This window comes from Chiloscyllium plagiosum, chromosome 17, assembly GCF_004010195.1.
Source record: "Chiloscyllium plagiosum isolate BGI_BamShark_2017 chromosome 17, ASM401019v2, whole genome shotgun sequence".
Lineage (NCBI taxonomy): Eukaryota > Metazoa > Chordata > Chondrichthyes > Orectolobiformes > Hemiscylliidae > Chiloscyllium > Chiloscyllium plagiosum.
The window spans coordinates 67,129,409-67,150,900 of record NC_057726.1 but is presented as its reverse complement, the minus strand read 5'-3'; the positions used below and the strand labels follow the sequence as shown (position 1 = coordinate 67,150,900).

General features: G+C 45.0%; 1 protein-coding gene across 1 annotated transcript in view; it reads left to right on the top strand.

Moving 5' to 3' along the window:
- Positions 1–21,492, top strand: part of LOC122558594 (aspartate aminotransferase, mitochondrial) — a 54,665-nt gene that overhangs the window by 30,060 nt on the left and 3,113 nt on the right. The window contains exons 4-9 of the mRNA XM_043707367.1: positions 1,785–1,844; positions 5,170–5,331; positions 10,851–10,955; positions 12,383–12,533; positions 16,077–16,242; positions 20,733–20,883. Of these exons, the coding sequence (XP_043563302.1) occupies positions 1,785–1,844; positions 5,170–5,331; positions 10,851–10,955; positions 12,383–12,533; positions 16,077–16,242; positions 20,733–20,883 (795 nt within the window). The remainder of the gene's footprint in view (positions 1–1,784; positions 1,845–5,169; positions 5,332–10,850; positions 10,956–12,382; positions 12,534–16,076; positions 16,243–20,732; positions 20,884–21,492) is intronic.

Below are 21,492 nucleotides of genomic sequence, written 5' to 3'. Positions count from 1 at the left end.
CAAAACCAATGTAGTGTACAAAATCCCATGCAAGGACTGCACTAAACACTACATAGGACAACAGGAAGACAGCTAACTATCCGTATCCATGAACACCAACTAGCCACGAAACGACACGACCAGCTATCCTTAGTAGCCACACACTCAGATGACAAGCAACATGAGTTCGACTGGGACAACACTATTATAGGACAAGCCAAACAGAGAACAGCCAGGGAATTCCTGGAGGCATGGAATTCCACTCATCCACAGATTCTATCAACAAACACATCGACCTGGACCCAATATACCAGCCACTGCAGCGGACAGCTGGAACTGACAACCGGAAGCGGCAGATTCAAACCACTATAAATACCAGAAGAAACATCACAGAAGCGCTTCACAGGAGGCTCCCAAGCACTGAGGATGTCACCTAGACAGGGGACGAAACGTCTGCAACACAAATTCCCAGCTCGGCGAACAGAACCACAATAATGAGCACCCGAGCTACAAATCTTCTCACAAACTTTGAACCCATATTCTATGAACAAATAGAAAAAGAAATTGACTTCAGATCAGCCTGTATCGAATGAGTGAGAGTAATTGTTGCAGTGGTCTTCCGAAATGAAATTACCAATTTGTTCCAAATTGGTAGAACTCTTGTGTGTAGATCCACTGCCCTCAGTAAAAATGAGCCAAGACTGCCTCCACTTTAATAATTCTTGGGATCCGTTGGTCAGGACCACATTATAGGTTTTATATTGTGGCTTATGTTTGGCTTAGTTCTATCAGTACCAGAACCAATATTATTTGCTTATGCTCTCAATTTCCAATCCACATACTTAAAAATAATTGAATAAAGCAGGTGTTGTAAAATCAACCAAACATTAAATTAAAACTTTTTTTAAAGTGGTCGAATCTGTTCATAGTGGGGATGGGGGTGGGCTTTTGGCTGCATTTACAGAATGAAAATAATGGGGACCAGGATAGATGCACAAGTTTGTTGTTTAAGCAGGATCCAGTGTGGTTGAAAATGTGATTGTGCTTTAACCCACACATTACACAGTCCTCAAATCCAACTATTTGCAGCTTTATAAGACTTTGGTTAGGCCACACTTAGAGTATTGCATTCAGTTCTGGTCGCCACACTAAAGGAAGAATGTGGAGGCTTTGGAGAGGATGCAGAAGAGTTTTACCAGGATGCTGCCTGGATTAGAGAGTATAAGCTGTAAGAAGAGGCTAGAAAAATTTGGGTTGTTTTCTGTGGAGTGGCAGAGGCTGAGGGAGATTTGATAGAAGTCTATAAAATAATGAGACATGTAGATAGGGTCGACGGTCAGAATTGTTTTCCCAGAGTTGAAATGCCTGATACTGCGGAGCATACACTTAAGGGGGGTGGCGGGTTCAAAGATGTGAGAGGTAAGGTTTTTTTGCAAAGAAAATGGTTGGAATCTGGAACACGCTGGTAGTGGAGGCAGATATGATAGGGACATTTAAGGGACTTTTAGGTAAACAGATGAATATGGAAGGAATGGAAAGATATGGACCAGGGGCAGGCAGAGGGGATTAGTTTGTTTTGGCATCATGTTCGGTGCAACACGGTGGGCCGAAGGGCCCGTTCCTGTGCTGTACTGTTCTCTGTTCTATTTCACTGTAACCTCACTGCTCCAGGTTTAACCATTCAGTGCTAAATATAACAGTATCTCTTCCCGAACCGTGGGCTTCTCATCCACCCTGTGTGTTAGCAAACTGTTCAGAATAACAAACAGCAATTAAAGTTCTGTTGTGATTCTTTCTGATTTCAGTATATCACTGTGCAGACCATTTCTGGAACTGGATCACTGCGGATTGGGGCTAACTTTCTGGTGAGTGGTGCAATGTCTGTTGAAATGTGTTATAGTTTGTTGCTTTACTGCTAACTTCTCTGAATGTGCCTTTCTCATTTCTCCTATGACGCAGATACAGTGTGTTCCAGCCTCACTCTGTTAACATCAAGGTTTGTGCCATTCTTTTTTAGCAAGCACATGTTTCCCCAGGATCTCAACTTGGCGATCCTCACCTCCATTTGTCTTCCCTTCTTTCTAGAAGTTTTCAGACTTCTAAAATTTAACGTGTCTTGACCATATCCTAACAGACTTCATATCTGTCATTCCCGTTAAATACCCTACCCCTTGAGCCTTGATTCTGCAACTTTGGTTTCTTTAGAAGATGGAGGGTTTCAAACCTTTTCAATAAAAATGGATGCTTTCTAGCACCATCTGCCCCCCGATCCTTCTCCCTGTGCTGGAAAGGGAGAGGTAATCCAAGAGTTGGCAAATCTACAGGTTGGCAGGGTGCAAGCACAGACTAGGTCTTGTAGATACGAGAAAGGTGTTCACTTGGCATAATCAGAAGTCCCCTGCTTTGGGCTGGCTTTGTTGAATATTCTGATGTGAAATAACAATCAAAGGCCTTTTTACTCAAAGCAGTCGACACATCTGATGATCTAACCTGTTTCAAATATGTGAAAGGCACATTTGCTGTTCAACATCTGATTTGATCACTGCCTGAACTAACAGCTCAATTTCTCCAGCATTTTTGTGATCAAACAAGCCATGAAAAGTGCAGTACTCAGCTGTGCTCTTCAGTAAGATTTTTATCTTAGTACTTAACTCTGAAGAGAATTACAAATTTGGCACCTCCAACCTGCACGTGGCTATCTGATTGTGACCTTAAGTCCACTTTCCTATTTGTCCCCCAAGATCCTTGACTCCCTTGTCAATCAAAACTCTGTTCCAACTCAACCCCAAGTATAGTCAGTCTCCCAGGCTTCATTACCGTCTGCTGAAGAGAATTATAAAGTTCTGATCAAATGAAAAATCGTCATCTCGGTCTTAAGCGGGAGACTCCTACTTTTGAAACATGTTCTAGATCCCCCCGTGATAGGAAACATCAGCTGTGCTGTGACATTGTGTCCTGTGACATGATTAATTCAACGTCTCAGAATAAAGGTGCCCCCAGGTAGCATCAACCACAGTATGAATGAATTTTACATCAGGTTTGAAAGGAAGAAGAGTGAGCCTAGGACTAACATTTTCAACTGATGTTATTTTAAAATGTGGGACCTGGACGTTGTTGGTGGGGTCCAGCATTTATTGCCCATCCCTAGTAGCCCTTGAGATGTTTCAATCTCCATGTTGTAGGTTGACCCACCGTACCATTAGTTAGGGCCTTCCAGGACTTTGACCCAGTGAGAGTGAAGGAACACATGTTTTCAAGTCAGGATGGCGAGTGGCTTGGATAGGAACTTGCAGGTGATTGTGTACCCATGTATCTGCTGCTGTTGTCCTTTGAGTAGTCATGGGTTAGGAAGGTGCTGTCTAAGGATCTTGGGTGAATTTCTGCAATGCATCTTGTAGATGGTATACACACTGCTGCTATTGAGCCTCACTGGTGCAGGGAGTGAATGCTCATGCCAGTCAAGTGGGCTGCTTTGTTTTCGTTGGTCTCAAGCTGCTTGGATGTTGTTGGAGCTAGACCCATTCCAGCATGTGTTCCATCATTTGTGCCTTGTAGATAATAGACAGGCTTTTGGGAGTCAGGGGGTGAGTTACTCACCACAGTGTTCCTATCCTCTGATCTGCTCTTATAGCCACTGTGTTTCTATGATGAGTGCAGTTGAGTTTCTGGTTAATGAAAATGCCCAGGATGTTGACTGTGTGGAATTGAGTGAATGTCAAGGGGTGGCGATTGTCTCTTATTGGAGTTGATCATAGTCTGGCATCTGTGTGGCGCGAATGCTACTTGCCACTTGTCAGCCCAAACCTGGATATTGTCCAGATCTTATTGCATTTGAGCATGGACTGCTTCGGTATCTGAGGAGTTGTGAATGCTGCTGAACATTGTGTAATCATCAGCGAACATCCCCACTTCTGACCTTATAATGGAGGGAAGTCGTTGATGAAGCAGCTGAAGATGCTAGGACACTACCCTGAGGGATTCCTGCAGAGATGTCCTGCTGAGATGACTGACCTCCATATTCCAATGTGCTCCAACCATCCTTTGATACCCATTGTGTCCAATTTTGCTAAAGCTCCTTGATGCCCCATTCAGTCAAATACAGCCTTGATGTCAAGGGCTGTCACTCTCACCTCACCTCTGAAATTCTGGCAGGAATGGTAGGGTAGTGGAGTGACTTCGTTAGTATGGAACAAGTACGAAACCAAGAAATGATCTTGGATCAGACGATGCAGAAAAAGTATTGGAGGTAAGAAATAACAAGGGAAGAACACTAATGGGTGTAGTCTCTGGGCCTGCTAACTGCAATGCTGCTGGACAAAGGATAAATCAGGAGATAGTGAGGAAGTGGGAAAAAAAAGAAGTCAGTACATTAATCATGGTTAAGTTTAATCCTCATGTAGACTGGGAAAATCAAATTGGCAGAGAGTTGCCACAAAGAAGAATTCACACTGTGTATGTCACGTTGAGAGAGGCAGTTTATTGCAGGACCAGCCAGTGACTGCTTCAGGGAGATGCAGCGTTGTTGTCAGTTTGGGACGGGCTCTTTGTTGAAGGGTAGAAATGCCCTAAAGGAAGTATTTAAGGATTAGGGTTACACTGTTCCAAAACTTTTTTAGGATGAGCTTTCTAACATTTTTGTAAAACTATTTTAATTGAAATTTGAAAAATTGATTATTTGAATGGTTGCAAATTGAAAGAGGGCACTGTTCAAAGAGACCGGTTGCTGAACGTAGTGTGCAGACGCAGCAGGTGTGTGCATCCTGTCAAACCCCCTCAGAATCTCTTCTTTCACTCAGATCACCTCGTATTCAATGAGAATAGGCCCAACCCCAGCCCAACCTTTCCTCAGAAAACAAACACCTTTGTCCCAGGAATTAACCTAATAAAGTTGATCAGAACCGTCTCTAATATGAGGATGTCCCTCCTTCAGTAAGGGAACCAAATATCTTCCTGCCCCTATCTTGTTCCTCCTCCGAAAACCTTTTTTTTTTAAATGTTTCTGCCTTTGTGATTTGTTCTACAAAATATTGAGACTGATGAGTAGCGAGTAAGATTGAAGTACAACTCACTAAAGCAAAAGTACATCTGTTTGGTGAAATGGGCAGCATGATAGTGGGGTATACAAGACAAGGGTACTGTAATGACAACCCAACCTTAGCATGCAGCATTGGTGCTCTCTCCTGCTTGCAGCAACGGTTCTACAAGAACAGCCGAGAGGTCTACCTACCCAAACCATCCTGGGGCAACCACACACCTATCTTCAGGGATGCTGGCTTGGAAGTCAAAAGTTACCGTTATTATGATCCAAAGACCTGTGGCTTTGATTTTACTGGGGCACTAGAGGACATATCGGTGAGTACACTCTTTCATCAGTTTCTTTAAGACTATTGAGACTCAGAATAGTATATTTTTTTAAATAAGGCTAAATTGATGATCGCATTTACTGTTGAATTGTGAAAAGCAAGAACAGTGCAGTCCAATGCGGTTGATTAGATTCCTTACAGTATGGAAACAGGCCCTTTGGCCCAACAAGTCCACACCGACCTTGCGAAGAGTAACCCACCCAGACCCATTCCCCAGCTCTATATTTACCCCTGACTAATGCATCTAACACGATGGGCAATTTAGCATGGCCAATTCACCTGATCTGCACATCTTTGGACTGTGGGAGGAAACCAGAGCACCCGGAGGAAACCCACGCAGACACGGGGAGAATGTGCAAACTCCACACAGACAGTTGCCCGAGGCTGGAATCGAACCCAGGTCCGTGGCGCTGTGAGACAGCAGTGCTAACCACTGAGCCACTGTGCTGCTCAAACTAATTGAAACTTGATTTAAAACTAATTTACGTGGTCATAGAGATGTACAGCATGGAAACAGACCCTTTGGTCCAACTCGTCCATGCTGACCAGATATCCTAGTACTTGGCCTGAATCTCTCTAAATCATTCCCATCATATACCCATCCAGGTGCCTTTTAAATTTGGAATTGTACTAGCCTCCACCACTTCCTCTGGCAGCTTATTCCATACACACACTACCCTCTGTGTTCCAAGGTGCCCCTTAGGTCCTTTTTAAATCTTTCCCTCCTCAGCCTATGCCCTCTATTTCCGGATTCCCCCACCGCAGGGAAAAGAACTTGATTATTTACTTTATCCGTGCCATTCATGATTTTATAAACCTCTATAAGGTCACCCCACAGCCTCCGACGCTCCAGGGAAAACAGCCCCAGCCTATTCAGCCTCTCCCTAGAGCTCATATCCTCCAACCCTGGCAACATCCTTGTAAATCTTTTCTGAACCCTTTCAAGTTTCACAGCATCTTTCCGATAGAAAGGAGACCAGAATTGCACACAATATTCCAACAGTGGCCTAACCAATGTCCTGTACAGCTGCAACATGACCTCCCAACTCCTGTACTTAATACTCTGACCAATAAAGGAAAGCATACCAAACGCCGCCTTCATTATCCTATCTACCTGCGACTCTACTTTCAAGGAACTATGAACCTGCACTCCAAGGTTTCTTTGTTCAGCAACACTCCCTAGGACCTTACAATTAAGTGTATAAGTCCTGCTAAGATTTGCTTTCCCAAAATGCAGCACCTTGCATTTATCTGAAATAAACTCCATCTGCCACTCCTCGTCGTATTGGCGCATCTGATCAAAATCCTGTTGTACTCTGAGGTAAACTACTTCACTATCTGTTACACCTCCAATTTTGGTGTCATCTGCAAACTTACTAACCATGCCACTGATGCTCACATCCAGATCATTTATATAAATGATGCAAAGCAGTGGACCCAGCACCGATCCTCGTAGCGCACCACTGGTCACAGGCATCCAGTCTGAAAAACAACCCTCCACCACCACCCTCTGTCTTCTACCTTTGAGCTAGTTCTCCCTCTATTCCGTGAGATCTAACCTTGCTTACCAGTCTATCATGAGGAACCTTGTCGAATGCCTTACTGAAGTCCATATAGATCACATCCACCACTCTGCCCTAATCAGTCCTCTTCATTATGACTTCAAAAAACTTAATGCACAAAGCCACATTGACTATCCATAATCAGTCCTTGCCTATCCAAATGCACATAAATCCTGTCCCTCAAATTCTCTCCAACAACTTGCTCACTACCGACGTCAGGCTCACCGGTCTATAGTTCCCTGGCTTGTCCTTACCACCCTTCTTAAATAGTGGCACCGCATTAGCCAACCTCCAGTCTTCTGGCACCTCACCTGTGACTATCGATGATGTAAATATCTCAGCAAGAGGCCCAGCAATCACTTCCTTAGTTTCCCACAGAGTTCGAGAGTACATCTGATCAGGTCCTGGGGATTTATCCACCTTTACCCATTTTAAGACATCCAGCACCACCACCTCTGTAATATGGACATTTTTCAAGATGTCACCATCTATTTCCCCATATTCTGTGTCTTCCATGTCCTTCTCCACAGTAAACACTGATGCAAAATACTCAGTTATTTTCTTCCCCATCTCCTGCGGTTCCACACATATGCTGCCTTGCTGATTTTTGAGGGTTCCTATTCTCTCCCTAGTTGCCCTTTTGTCCTTAATATACTTACAAAATTCCTTTGCATTCTCCTTAACCCTATTTGCCAAAGCTATCTCATGTCCCCTCTTTGCTCTCCTGATTTCCCTCTTAAGTATACTCCTACTGCCTTAATACTCTTCTAAGGGTTCGCTCAATCTCTGCTGTCTATACCTGACATATGCTTCCCTCTTTTTCTTGAACAAGCCCTCAATTCCCTATTCATCCAGCATTCCCTATACCTACCAGCCTTTCCTTTCACCCTGACAGGAATATTCTTTCTCTGGACTCTTGTTATCTCTTTCTGAAGGCTTCCCATTTTTCAGCCGTCCCTTTACCTGCGAACATCTGCCCCCAGTCAGCTTTCGAGAGTTCTTGCCTAATACCGTCCAAATTGGCCATTCTCCAATTTAGATCTGGTCTATCCTTTTCCATCACTATTTTAAATCTAATGGAATTATGGTCGCTGGCCCCAAAGTGCTCCCCCACTGACACCTCAGTCACCTGCCCAGCCTTATTTCCCAAGAGTAGGTCAAGTTTTGCACCTTCTCTGGTAGTTACAACCACATACTGAATCAGAAAATGTTCTTGGAGATTCACAAATTCCTCTCTATCCAAACCCTGAACACTATGGCAGTCCTGGTCTATGTTTGGAAGGTTAAAATCCCCTACCATTACAACCTAGTATTCTTACAGATAACAGAAATCTCATTACAACCTTTTTCACAATTTCCTGTTGACTATTGGGGAGTCTATAGTACAATTCTAGTCAGGTGATCATCCCAAACTTATTTCTCAGTTCCATCCAGATAACTTCCCTGGATGTATTTCCGGGAATATTCTCCCTAAGTACAGCTATAATGCTGTCCCTTATCAAAAATGCCACTCCCCCTCCTCACTTGCCTCCCTTCTATCCTTCCTGTAGCATTTGTATCCTGGAACATTAAGCTGCCAGTCCTGCCCATCCCTGAGCCACGTTTCTGTAATTGCTATGATATCCCAGTCCATGTACCTAACCATGCCCTGAGTTCATCTGCCTTCCCTGTTAGGCCCCTTGCATCGAAATAAATACAGTTTAATTTATCAGCCCGACCTCATTTTCTGTTTTGTCCCTGCCTGCCCTGACTGACTTGTTCCTTTTCCCAACTGGACCAGTATCCGATGGATCTCTTTTCTCACTATCTTCCTGGATCCCTACCTGCCCACACCCCCCCCCCCCCCCCCCCCCCCCCAACCTTAATAGTCTAATTCCTCTCGAGCAGTTCTAACAAATCTCCCTGCCAGTATATTAGTCCCCTTCCAATTCGGGTGCAATCCGTCCTCCTTATACAGGTCACTTCTGCTCCAGAAGAGATTCCAATGATGCTAAAATGTGAACCTTTCTCCCCTCCACCAGCTCCTCAGCCATGCAGTCACCTGCTGTATCCTCCTATTCCTATCCTTTTAAGCTCATGCCAATGGGAGTAATCCAGATATTACTACCCTCAAGAACCTCCTTTTTAAATTCCTGCCTAATTTTCTATATTCTTCCTTCAGAATCTCATCCTTTTCCCTTGCTATGTCATTAGCTCCAATGTGTACACCGACCTTCTGCTTAGCCCACTCCCCGTTGAGAACATTCTGCACTCTGTCAAAGATATCCTTGATCCTGGCACCAGGGGGGTTACACTGTTGGCCGCTGAAACATCTGTGTGTACCTCTGACTGGAGAGTCCCCTATTACAATCGATCACTTGGAACTTACATACCCCTCGTTACATTAGAGCCAATCTCGGTCCCGGAAACTTGGCTCTTCGTGCTACATTCTCGAGAGTCCATCGCCCCCTACATTTTCCAAAACAGCATACTTGTTTGAGATCGGGGTAGCTACAGGAGACTCTTGCACTACCTGCCTCCCTCTCTTACCTTTCCTGGTGGTAACCCACCTACCTGACTGTCTCTGTGGTTTTTCTCCCTTCCTATAACTGCCATCCATCACACCCCCTTGCTTCTGTAGATTCCTAATTGCCTCTAACTGCCGCTCCAGTTTTAATAACTTGGATGTGGAGATGGAAGATTTTAATGTTTGTATACTAATCTTGTTGGAGGAGAAGCAAATCACTTTTGCTTGTTAGTGTTTCGGAGTGATAATATCTCACTTCATTTCCTCACATTGCACTCCCATTACCATGAGTTCAGTCTGATTATAAACTCCAAATGCATCCTTGAACTCACCGAAAACCTTTGACTATAATGTTGGATGATTTTCAAATGCTTAGTTTGTAGAACAAGGATAGATCATTGCAGTTATCTGACATTTGCTGTGATCTAAGACAATTTGAGGCCTAGGATCTCTAGAAAGGGGAAAATAAACTCCTGAAGGGGCACTACAGATGCTGAATTATATTGTATAGTATTCCGGTGATTCATAACAAATTGCTGCCAGTTTGGTAAAGAGATGGAATGACCTTTTGGTTGACATCAATTTGTGACGTAAAATGACGTAAAATTTTCACAACACCTTTTCATATGACATCATTTATATCCGATTAAGCATCTCTGATGAGTAAGTGACTCTGTGTGCAAGCAATGTCAACATATGACCATCACACAAACACAAAATTCCTCGATTCAAAACACTGTTTTGAACCGAGGAATTCCGGGATGACCTATTCTGTTTTGTTATTGAAATAATAGCTGTGGTGCACAGATAGCTTTACTCTAGTTCTGTACTCAACAACGATTAGATTAGATTCCCTACAGTGTGGAAACAGGCCCTTCGGCCCAACCAGTCGACACCGACCCTCCGAAGAGTAACCCACCCACCCCCCCTCCCCTGACGATTGCACCTAACAACTATGGAAAATTTAGCATGGCCAATTCACCTGACCTGCACATCTTTGGAATGTGGGAGGAAACCGGAGCAAACCCACACAGACACAGGGACAATGTGCAAACTCCACACAGACAGTTACCCGAGGCTGGAATCGAACCAGGGTCCCTGGCGTTGTAAGGCAGCAGTGCTAACCACTGAGCCACCATGCCGCCCCTATAGTAAACTTTAAATTCCCAGCAATGGACCAAAGGTTTCCAGCTGATGATGTAAAGTTAGCCAATTCCAAATGAAAGCACAAATATGCTGCACGCTGCTGAATATCCTGGGAACCACATCCTGAACGGCGATCTGAGAATTCAGGACTGCGCAGAGATTATGTTGGGAATCATGAGGAAAGTATCACCTTGTATAATCAGGGGTTTCAAATGTTTGTTTGTGCCTTAAAAATAAGAATATATTTGAGTATATTTTGACATTCCAATTTTGTTTTTCCTGTGTCTGTTGCAGAAAATTCCAGAACAAACTATCATCTTGTTTCACGCTTGTGCGCACAACCCGACTGGGGTAGACCCGAGGCCTGAGCAATGGAAGGAGCTGGCGATGATGGTCAAGGTGAGAGATGGGCCCTGGCGTGTTTCAAAGTGCCGGGTTTTGCAGCAAACAGTTTTTCCCACATCCGTCTCAGTTGAGATGGTGGGAATGCGTCGGAACCTCTTTGAAGCTCTTCTTTGAGTTAAAGTCCACCACATTATATCTCATTTATCCAGTTATTCACCATTTAAAGTTGACAGTTGACATTTTCCTTCAACTATGTTATTAAAATAGTGACAGTATATTTATTTAATGTTAATAATTTACGTCTAATACTATTTGCTAAACTTCCCATGTGGCCTGCATCCTCTGAAGAACTTCTTGCCATGCTTTCACTCCTGCACTCAGTCCTCCTGACCTTCCTGCCACTGCACTCCCTCACAGAATCCCTAGGTGGAAACAGGCCATTTGGCCCAACAAGTCCATATTGACCCTCCAAAGAGTATCCCTCAGACCCCATTCGCTACCATATTACTCTATATTTACCCCAGACTAATACACCTAACCTACACATCCCTGAACAATACGGGTAATTTAGCATGGCCAATTCACCTGACCCGCACACCTTTGGACTGTGGGAGGAAACCGGAGCACCCAGAGGAAACCCACGAAGACACTGGGAGGATGTGCAAACTCCACACAGAGAGTCGCCTGAGGCTGGAATTGAACCCGGGTCCCTGGCGCTGTGAGGCAGCAGTGCTAACCACTGAGCCAACATGCCACTCCTCACAAACCTCCAGCCCCATTCTCACCTTTAACATCTCGGTGTCCAGTGTCTTCTGGCTGCTGTTCTGATCTCGCACTGAAGCCCCTGGGCTCCACCTTGTGGCAGAGATTAGTTAGTGCAACTCACCAACCTCTGCCAATAGATGGAAGCTGACCAATTAAAGCCAAGTAGGTTTGATTTTAAAATTTATATTGTTTATTTTAAAGCTTATTTATTTATAAATGGTGACATTTGAGAATATATTCCCTTTTAACCTAATTATAGAATCCTGAGTGTGCAAGCAGGCCATTCGACCCATCGAGTCCACACCGACCCTCTGAAGAACATCCCACCCAGACTCACCTGGTCTCTGTAACCCTGCATTTCCTGTGGTGAATCCACCTAATCTGCATGTCTCTGGACGGGGAGAATGTGCAAATTCCAAATCACCCACAGTCACCCGAGGCTGGAATCGAACCTGGGACCCCTGGTGCTGTGAGGCAGCAGTGCTGACCACTGAGGCACTGTGCTGCCCCTATTTTGTATGTGCTGTTTTCTGCTGAGAATGCTGCTGAAGTACCTAACAGTATAGCATTTCTTTTATGTTGTGTGATTAATCTTGCTGTAATAGGAGACAATGTGCAGTAATTGACATGGTAGTACATATACCTGTTTAAATAAAGTGCTATCAAACCAGTTGGTATACGGAGCTGAGAGCTTCTAACTTTGTTTTGCTGTCCAGAAAAGAAACCTCTTCCCATTCTTCGACATGGCTTACCAGGGTTTTGCAAGTGGAGATGCTGACAGAGATGCCTGGGCTGTGCGCCATTTCCTTGAGCAGGGGATTAACATAGTTCTGTCACAGTCCTATGCCAAGAACATGGGGCTGTATGGTAAGTAAATATCCCCGGATTCCTGCAGTTTGTTAATGCAGTTTGGTTTTGGATTGAATTGTTCCAAATGTGTATGAATACCAACTTGCAAATTAATTGTCTAGCTGCCTTCCTTTTGGGTTGATTTTTCCTCCTCGTGTAGTCTGTCCGAATTGGTCAGCGTTCCTGATGGAGAGGCAAATTGACAGCTCCATACCCCAGTTCCTTTGCCAGTGCCACTCCATAAGATGTAGGAGCAAGTCAGTCCATCAGTCCCTTCAGTGAGTTCATGGCTGATCTGATCATCCTCAGATCTTCTCCCTATAACCCTTGAAATTGTTTACTGATTGAACGTCTGTCTATCTTAGCATTGAACAGCTTCCACATCTCTTTTCCACAGATTCATTACTCTCTTAGAGAAGAAATTCCTTCTCATCTCAGTCTTAAATGTATGACCCCTTATTCTGAGATTATGCCCTCTGCTCCTAGACTCTTCCACAAGAGGGAACAACCCTTCCACATCTACCCTGTCAGGTACCTCAAGAAATATGTAAGTTTCAATAAGATGACCTCTCATTCTTCTAAACTCCAATCAGTACAGACCCAACCTACTCAACATCATCTCATCATGAAAATTCCCCCTTTATCCAAATCCCCTGTCTTATTCCACTGTTTATGTTGTTATACTATCCCAAACTCCACGAGCTCTTAACCTTATGTGTGGTACCTTATCGGCTGCCTTTGGGAAATCCACATGATATCTGCTACTCTTCCTTTGTCTTGTTATCTCCTCAAAACAATTCTATTTTATAAGTGGCCTAATGTGTGTGGTACCTTATCAAAGGCCTTCGGAAAATCCAAATATGTTTCAGATATTGCTTCCCATGTTATCTATCCTGCTAGCTACCTCCTCAAATAATTCTGTCAAATCTGTGAGCCATGTTTCCTCTCCATGACCCCATGCTGACTCAACTTGTTCATATTGTGTGTTTCGAAGTGCTCTGTTACTGTAACAGACTCCAACGTTTTCCTAATAACAGACATTAAGCCAACTGGCCTATCCTTGCCTGTTTTTGTCTCCTCCTCGTTTCAAGTTGTTGTATTGTAGTTTTCCAAAGCTATGGGACTTGTTCAGATATTGACCAGTGCATCCATTATCACTGTAGCTGCTTCCTTTAATATCCTAGAATGCATCCCATCAGGTCCAAAGGACTTACTGGGCCTTAGCCCAGTTAGTGATCGTTATTGTGTTTATTTCCTCCTTTTGCCCCATAATTATTTAGTAATTTTGGAATGCTGTTAATGTCTTCTACTGTGAAGACTGTTGCAAAGTATTTATTCAGCCTCTCAGCCTGGTTCCCCATTATTGTTTCCCTAACCTTGCTCTGTAAAGGGCCTGTTTTCAGTTGGTTTTGCTTTTCCTTTTTATATATTTAGAGAAACTCTTGCTCTCTGTCTTGATACTACTTGCAAGTTTACCTCCTCTCTCACTTCATTGTTTTTTTGGTCGACTTTTATTGGTTTTTAAAACTTTTCCAAATTCTCTGGCTTACCGCTAGCCTTTGCCATGTCCTATGTTCTTTTCTTTCAGTCTGGTTCCGCCCTTAAATTCCCTGGTATTCTAACCTCCAAACACTGGGAGATGTGTGGAAGCGAATATGATGGATACTGTTCTTTCTGAATTGTTCCTCCGTCAGTGTGAGGTGATGCACATTGGAAGGAGAAAAAGGATGAGGGAGTAGTTAATGAATGGCAGGACACTGGGTAGCTTCGAGGAATAGAGGGATCTTGGGTAATTATTCACAGATTCCTGAAGTCGGCAGACCACGTGAACAGGATACTTGCTTTCATCAGTAATGGCATAGAGTATAAAAGCAAGGAGGTAATGTTGGAGTTGTACAGAGTATTGGTCAGCCGATCAACTGGAGCACTACATGCAGTTTTGGTCACCTCACTACAGGAAGGATCTGATAGCACTAGAGGGGGTACAGAGGAGGTTCACCAGGATGTTGCCTGGGTTACAGATGTTGAGCTATAAGGAGAGACTAGGTAGGCCTGGATTGTTTTATTTAGAGCAGAGAAGACTGAGTGGGGACATGACTGAGGTGTGTTAAGTTATGAGGGGTATGGACAGGGTGAATAGACAGCAGCTGTTCCCCTTTGTTGAGGGGTCAGTCACAAGAGGGCATAGTTTTAGGGTAAGGGGAGGAGATTCAGAGAGATTCTGGGCAAAAGTGTTTTCATTCAGCGGGTGGTGGGAAGCTGGAATGTGTTGCCTGGGAAGGTAGAGGAGGCTGGAAACTTTACAGCCTTTAAAAAAAAAAATTTGGATGAGCATTTCAAATGTCCTATATCCTTGAATGTGATGGTAAGTACAGGAATTTGGAATTAGCACGCCTTTAGCTGTAGTTAGGTCAGTGCTGGCTCAATGGGCCGAAGGGCCTTTCTACGCTGTCTGACCCATGACTCTTTGTGACTGTGCCTGCTGCCTGCTATGTGCCTCACTGCTGTGAAAGGGCAAAGTGACTGTTTCCAAGCTGGCATCGCACTCTCTAGGACTCTCAGTGACTTCCCTTCACTCATGAGGTTTGTTCAAGGAACATGCAGGGTATTCAACCACTTGAGTGAGTGGTTTCTGCAGATCCTGTGCTGATCTAACGTTCACCCAGCGAACTTTCCAGGTCACATCAGTCACCTTCATCTGCTCATCATTTGTTATGGGGCTGAGGGTTGCATTGATATCAGAGTCCCTAGACTTGGAGGGGAAATTTAAACCATCAGCCAGTCGTATGTCCTTCTGATCACTGTCTGCTATGTGAATGTTCGCTCAGTACAGACTCTGCTGTAACACAGCCCATGTTCACTACCCTGCAGTATTCCTTTAACAAGTTCATGCATAAAAGATAGCAACTCTGAGCTGTGCTAGTGCCCGTAGAGAGCGATCCCAGCTTGGAAACACTCCTTTTAGAAACATTGGGTTCAAGCAGAAAACTAGAAACTGAACTCTTCACCTCTCTACGATATTAATGCTAAACTGCTGAATAGCTTTCGAAGGCTTCAGCTGCTGTTCTGTCCTTTTGACAGTTTGAGCTGTAGGGAGAGGCTGAATAGGCTGGGGCTGTTTTCCCTGGACCATCAGAGGCTGAGGAGTGATCTTATAGAGGCTTATAAAATGATGAGGGGACATGGATAGGGTGAATAGGCCAAGGTCTTTTCCCCAGGTTAGGGGAGTCCAAAACTAGAGAGCATAATGTTTAAGGTGAGAAGGTCAGGATTCAAAAGGGACCCAAGGGGTAACTTTTTTCTCGCAGAGGGTGGTGCGTGCATGGAATGAGCTGCCAGAGGAAGTGGTGGAGGCTGGTACAATTAAAGAATTTAAAAGGCATCTGGATGGGTAGATGAATAGGGAGGGTTTGGAGGGACATGGACCAAGTGCTGGCAAATGGGAGTGGATTAATTTAGCATGTCTGGTCAAGTTGGACTGAAGGATCTGTTCCCATGCTGTATAACTATGTGACTCGATGAGTGAACTGCAGAGGGTTAACAGGGCTCTCTCACTTGCAGGTGAGCGTGTCGGTGGATTCACGGTAATCTGCAGCGATCCCGATGAAGCGAAGCGGGTGGAATCGCAGCTGAAGATCCTGATCCGGCCCATGTATTCAAACCCACCAGTAAACGGAGCCCGTATCGCTGCTGCCATCATGAACACAGCAGAGCTCCGAAAAGAGTGGTGAGTCTGACTCAAAGACCAAGAGCATCTTTCAGGTTTACCCGCAGCAGCTGCTTTATCTGAAGAACCCACCGCCTCGCCTTGAGTTTAAAAAGAAATCCTGAGATGGAGCAATGGTTCAGCTGATTGAAACCAAAGACCTTGAGTGCCCTTCAGATGTGGTTCAGTGGGTAGCGCTCTGGGCCGTTGAATCTGAACCCAAATCAGACTTCACTGTGTGCTATGGAGGGAGTGCTGCACTGTCTTCTACTGGGCTCTAAACATTTAATTACCAGCAGTGATTACACTAACTTGGGGTGAATTATAACAAGAGGTTGCACAAACCAGGATTGTATCCCTGCAATTTTAGAAAATTTCAGGTGGCTTGGACCAAACTTAACAGGTAGGATAGGGAGACTAGCTTCACTGTTTGGGGAAGTCATACCAAGGGATGTAGCCTGTAAGCTAGTTTCTCAAGTGAAATTCAGAAGACACTTCCACATGCAAAAGGGTGCTTCCACAATATTGGAATACTGCATGCAATTCTGACCTCCCTGCTATAGGAAGGATGTTCGGAAACTTGAAAAGGGTTCAGAAAGGGGGCAGTATGGTGTCTCAGTGGTTAGCACTGTTGTCTTAACAGCGCCAGGAACCCAGGTTTGAATCCAGCCTGGGATAGCTGTCTGCGTGGAGTTTGCAAATTCTCCCTGTGTCTGCATGAGTTTCCTCCGGATGCTCCGGTTTCTTCCCACAGTCCAAAGATGTGCAGGTTAGGTGGATTGGCCATGCTAAATTGCCCATAATGTCCAGGGATGTGCAGGCTAGGTGGGTTAGCCATAGGAAATGCAGAGTTACAAGGGAAGGGTGGGTCTGGGTGGGATGCTCTTTGAAAGGTTGGTGTGGACACAGTGGGCCGGATGGGCTGCTTCCACACTGTAGGGATTCTATATAAAAACGTTTTACAAGGCTGTTGCTGGGATTTGAGAGTTTGAGTTATCGGGAGAATCTGAGTAGACTGGGGCTATTTTCCCTGAAGCGTCAGAGGCTAAGAGGTGACCTTATAGAGGCTTGTAAAACCATGACGGGTGCGGATAGGGTAAATAGGGTTTTTACCCCAGGGTGAGGGAATCCAGAACTAGAGGGCAGAGGTTTAAGGTGAGAGGGGAAAGATGTAAAAGGGACCTAAGGGGCAACTTTTTCACTCAGAGGTTGCTGTGTTTATGGAATGAGCTGCCAGATGAAGTGGTGGAGGCTGGTACAATTACACCATTTAAAAGTCATTTGGATGGGTACATGAATAGGAAGAGTTTAGATTACATCCCTTACAGTATGGGAACAGGCCCTTCGGCCCAACAAGTCCACACCGACCCTCGAAATAGTAACCCACCCAGTCCCATTCCTCTGCCCTACATTTACCCCTGATTAAGGCACTTAACACAATGGGCAGTTTAGCACGGCCAATTCACCTGACCTGCACATCTTTGGACTGTGGGAGGAAACCGGAGCACCCGGAGGAAACCCACGCAGAACGTGCTAACTCCACACAGTCAGTAGCCCGAGGCGGGAATCAAACCCTGGTCCCTGGTGCTGTGAGGCAGCAGTGCTGACCACTGAGCCACCATGCCGCCCCAATTAGAGGAATATGGGCCAAATGCTAGCAAATGGGACTATGTTAGGGTATGTGGTTGACATGGACGAGTTGGACCAAAGCGTCTGTTTCCGTGCTGTATATCTTTATGATTCTACGTGACAATTGACACCTGTAGTGTTAGGTAAAAGGGGTAAATGTAGGGGAATGGGTGGGTTGCGGGTCGGTGTGGACTTGTTGGGCCGAAGGGCCTGTTTCCACACTGTCTCAGCGTTAGTTTTAAATCTGTGATGGATAGCTGTTTTTATTGGTTAAGGTTTGGAAAGGATATAGGGCAAAGGCTGTAGATTTGCTGTGACTCTGTTGAGTGAAAGAAGAGGCATGAGGGCTTAAGTGGGAGCCTCCTCTTCCTGTTATTAAAACAAAACGTGCCAGACATATGAGCAGCATCATCTGTGGAGGCGACATCACCGTCTAGAGCGATCCCTCTGAGGAGTGAAAGTGAGGCGACATCACTGTCTAGAGCGATCCCTCTGAGGAGTGAAAGTGAGGCGACATCACCGTCTAGAGCGATCCCTTTGCATTACAGCACCGAAGCATTCTTTGCTGGACGATATTTATCCCTCAACCGGTATCACAACAGCAGATTATCAGGTCATTGTCTCATTATTCTGTGTGGGATCTTGCTATGTGTAGAAATGTGGGTATTATAGTAACTAAGCCACCTCAAGAATTGAGTTCAGTCACTCGGGCTGCCTTAGGCTGGGTGGTCTCGGGAGGCTGTAATGTGGAGGTGCCGGTGTTAGACTTGGGTGCACAAAGACAAAAATCTCACGTCACCGGTTTATAGTCCAACAAATTTATTTGAAACCGCAAGCTGCCTGAGGACGGAGTTGGAGGCTCCAAAAGCTTGCGGTTTCAAATAAACCGGTTGGACTATAGCCCTATATCATGTGATTGTTTGACTCTGGAGGCTGTGCCATTGGCTCGATTTGGAGGGAACAACACCGTGATCCCTGCCACACATGGTCAGGCTGCCCTTATTCCCCATGTTGCATCACCCTGGAGAATGGAGGGCAGAAGACGTACTTGAAGCCAGATACCTCCCACTGTTCTGTTCATTGGCCCCATTAGATGTCCTCTGTACTTCACATCGGGTGTAGCTCAGGTTTTTGCAGGGAGAGCGCATTGAAATGGAACTAACTGCGTCACTCTGACAAAGAGATGTTATCTGTTTCTGGGCAGTTCTCTCCCAGGCTGCTGCCAATAATACAAGAATGCTTGGAGCCTGTTCTCAGTCCCCAGCTGGACCTTTTTAAAGATTGTCCCTAATAGATCCATTGAAGTATTTTACAAAGCCTGAAACTTGAAGAAATCCTCTGCTGGATTTTCACAGAGTTGGCAGGTTGATGAGGATTTAGTAAGAGGACAAAGTTTTCTCTTCCAGCACGTTTGGATAATTTTCCAGTGCGGTTGGCAGTGACTGCCAGGAAATGGTGCTTTGATACTTCAAGGAATTTTAATGACCTCCTTTTGGGTTTCTGTTCAGCTGGACAGGCTCACTCACCCGTGTTGCTGCAATGTTTCATTCCTGTGACCCTGTACCATTCCTTGCGAACACACCAGCAAGTCAGTGAAATTACATAATGTTTGCCTAATGCTGCTGTTAAACATGCAGGCTTTATACTCCATACAGCCATTACGATCATAAGACATAGGATCAGAGATAAGTCATTCATCCATTGGGCCTTCTCCACCATTCAGTGAGCTCATGGCTAATCGGATAATCCTCAACTCCATTTCCCTGCATTTCCCCCATAACCCTTAATTCCCTTATTAAAAATCTGCCTGCTGAATACACTTAGTGACCCAGCCTCAACGGCCCTCTGCGGTAAGGAATTCCACACATTCCCTGCCCTCTTAGAGAAGAAATTCTTCTCCATCTCTACCTTAAATGTGCAGTCCCTTATTCTGAAATGATACCCTCTGGTCCTAGACTCTCCCACAAGGGGAAACAACTTCTCTTCATCACCCCTGTCAAGCCCCCGAAGAAATTTGAATGTTTCAATAAGGTCGCCTTTCATTCTTTTAATCTTCAACGAGCACAGGCCCAACCTACTCAGCCTATGCTAATAAAGTCCTTCCTACCCAGTATCAATTTTGTCAACCTTCTCTGGATTGCCTCCAACATCAGTCTATCTTGCCTTAGTTAGGGAGTCCAGAACTGTTCAGTGTTCCAGGAGCATTCTGATTAGTGTCTTGTAAGTTTTAGTGACACCTCCCTACTTTTTATTCCATTCCCTTTGAAATAACGGCCAATGTTCCACTTGCCTCCTGTTGAACTTGGATGCTAACTTTCTGTGATTCATGGATGAGGACTCTCAAACTTCTCTGTTCTACAGCTTTCTGCAGTCTTTCTCTGTTTAAATAATATTCAGCTCCTCTGCTCTTCCTGCCAGAGTGCATGACCTCACATTGTAGGATGAGCTAAGATTGGACTGAAGGTTAGGTAGTTTGGATTCTTCCCCTCAGTCTGAAACAGTCCACAAACTGGTCACATTAGATTTTCTTTTGCCATTTGGTCATAGAGGCCACACATGAACTGCATCTGAGCAGTCGAGCCTAGGTACTGGTGGTCCATAGACCCATAACACACACTGTCCATCATTTGGCATGGATTGAAGTTTCAGACTAAGCGAAGATCTTCAGAGAATGTTTCAGAAGCCTCACGTCAATTCCGATCTTCAGCCTGAAGTGCTCGATTCTCGGCGAATGATGCCTGAAGTGGAAAGCGTTTCGTTCTCCAGAAGTAGCATTCCTCACCTTGATGAGCATGTTTTAAAACCAATTGAGTGATTCTGTTCTATAGTAGAAGGGAGCCTGGTGTAGCGATTGACCCACTGTTTGTCTTTCCCCTGCACAGGCTCGAGGAGGTGAAGGGCATGGCAAACCGCATCATCAGTATGAGAGAGCAGCTGGTGTCAAACCTGAAGAAGGAAGGCTCAATCCATAACTGGCAGCACATCACCGACCAGATCGGAATGTTCTGTTTCACAGGGCTCAAACCCGAACAGGTAATTCACATTCAGCTCTTCGGGACCATCTCATGGGGCAGCTGTGGAATTGATCACACGCCGTCATAAGTGATGATGGCGTACAACCTGGAAAAGTGTGAAGTCATTCACTGTGTAAGGTCGAATTTGAATGCAGATTCCGGGGTAAAGGTAGGATTCTTGGCGGTGTGGAGAAAGAGAGGGATCTTGGGGGTTCCTGTCCGTAGATCCTTCAAAGTTGCCACCCAGGTTGATAGTTGAGAGTGTGGCGCTGGAAAAGCACAAGAATTCCTGATGAAGGGCTTATGCCCGAAACGTCTATTCTCCCACTTCTCGGATGCTGCCTGACCTGCTGTGCTTTTCCAGCACCACACTCGATTCTGATCTCCAGCAGCTGCAGTGCTCACTTTCACCCAAATTGTTAGGTTTGTTAAGAAGACATTGAGGTGTTGGCATTGATTAGCAGGGTGAAAGTGAGGACTGCAGATGCTGGAGATCAGAACTGAAAATGTGTTGCTGGAAAAGCGCAGCAGGTCAGGCAGCATCCAAGGAGCAGGAGAATCGACGTTTAGGGCATGAGCCCTTCTTCAGGAATGAGGAAAGTGTGCCAAACAGGCTAAGATAAAAGGT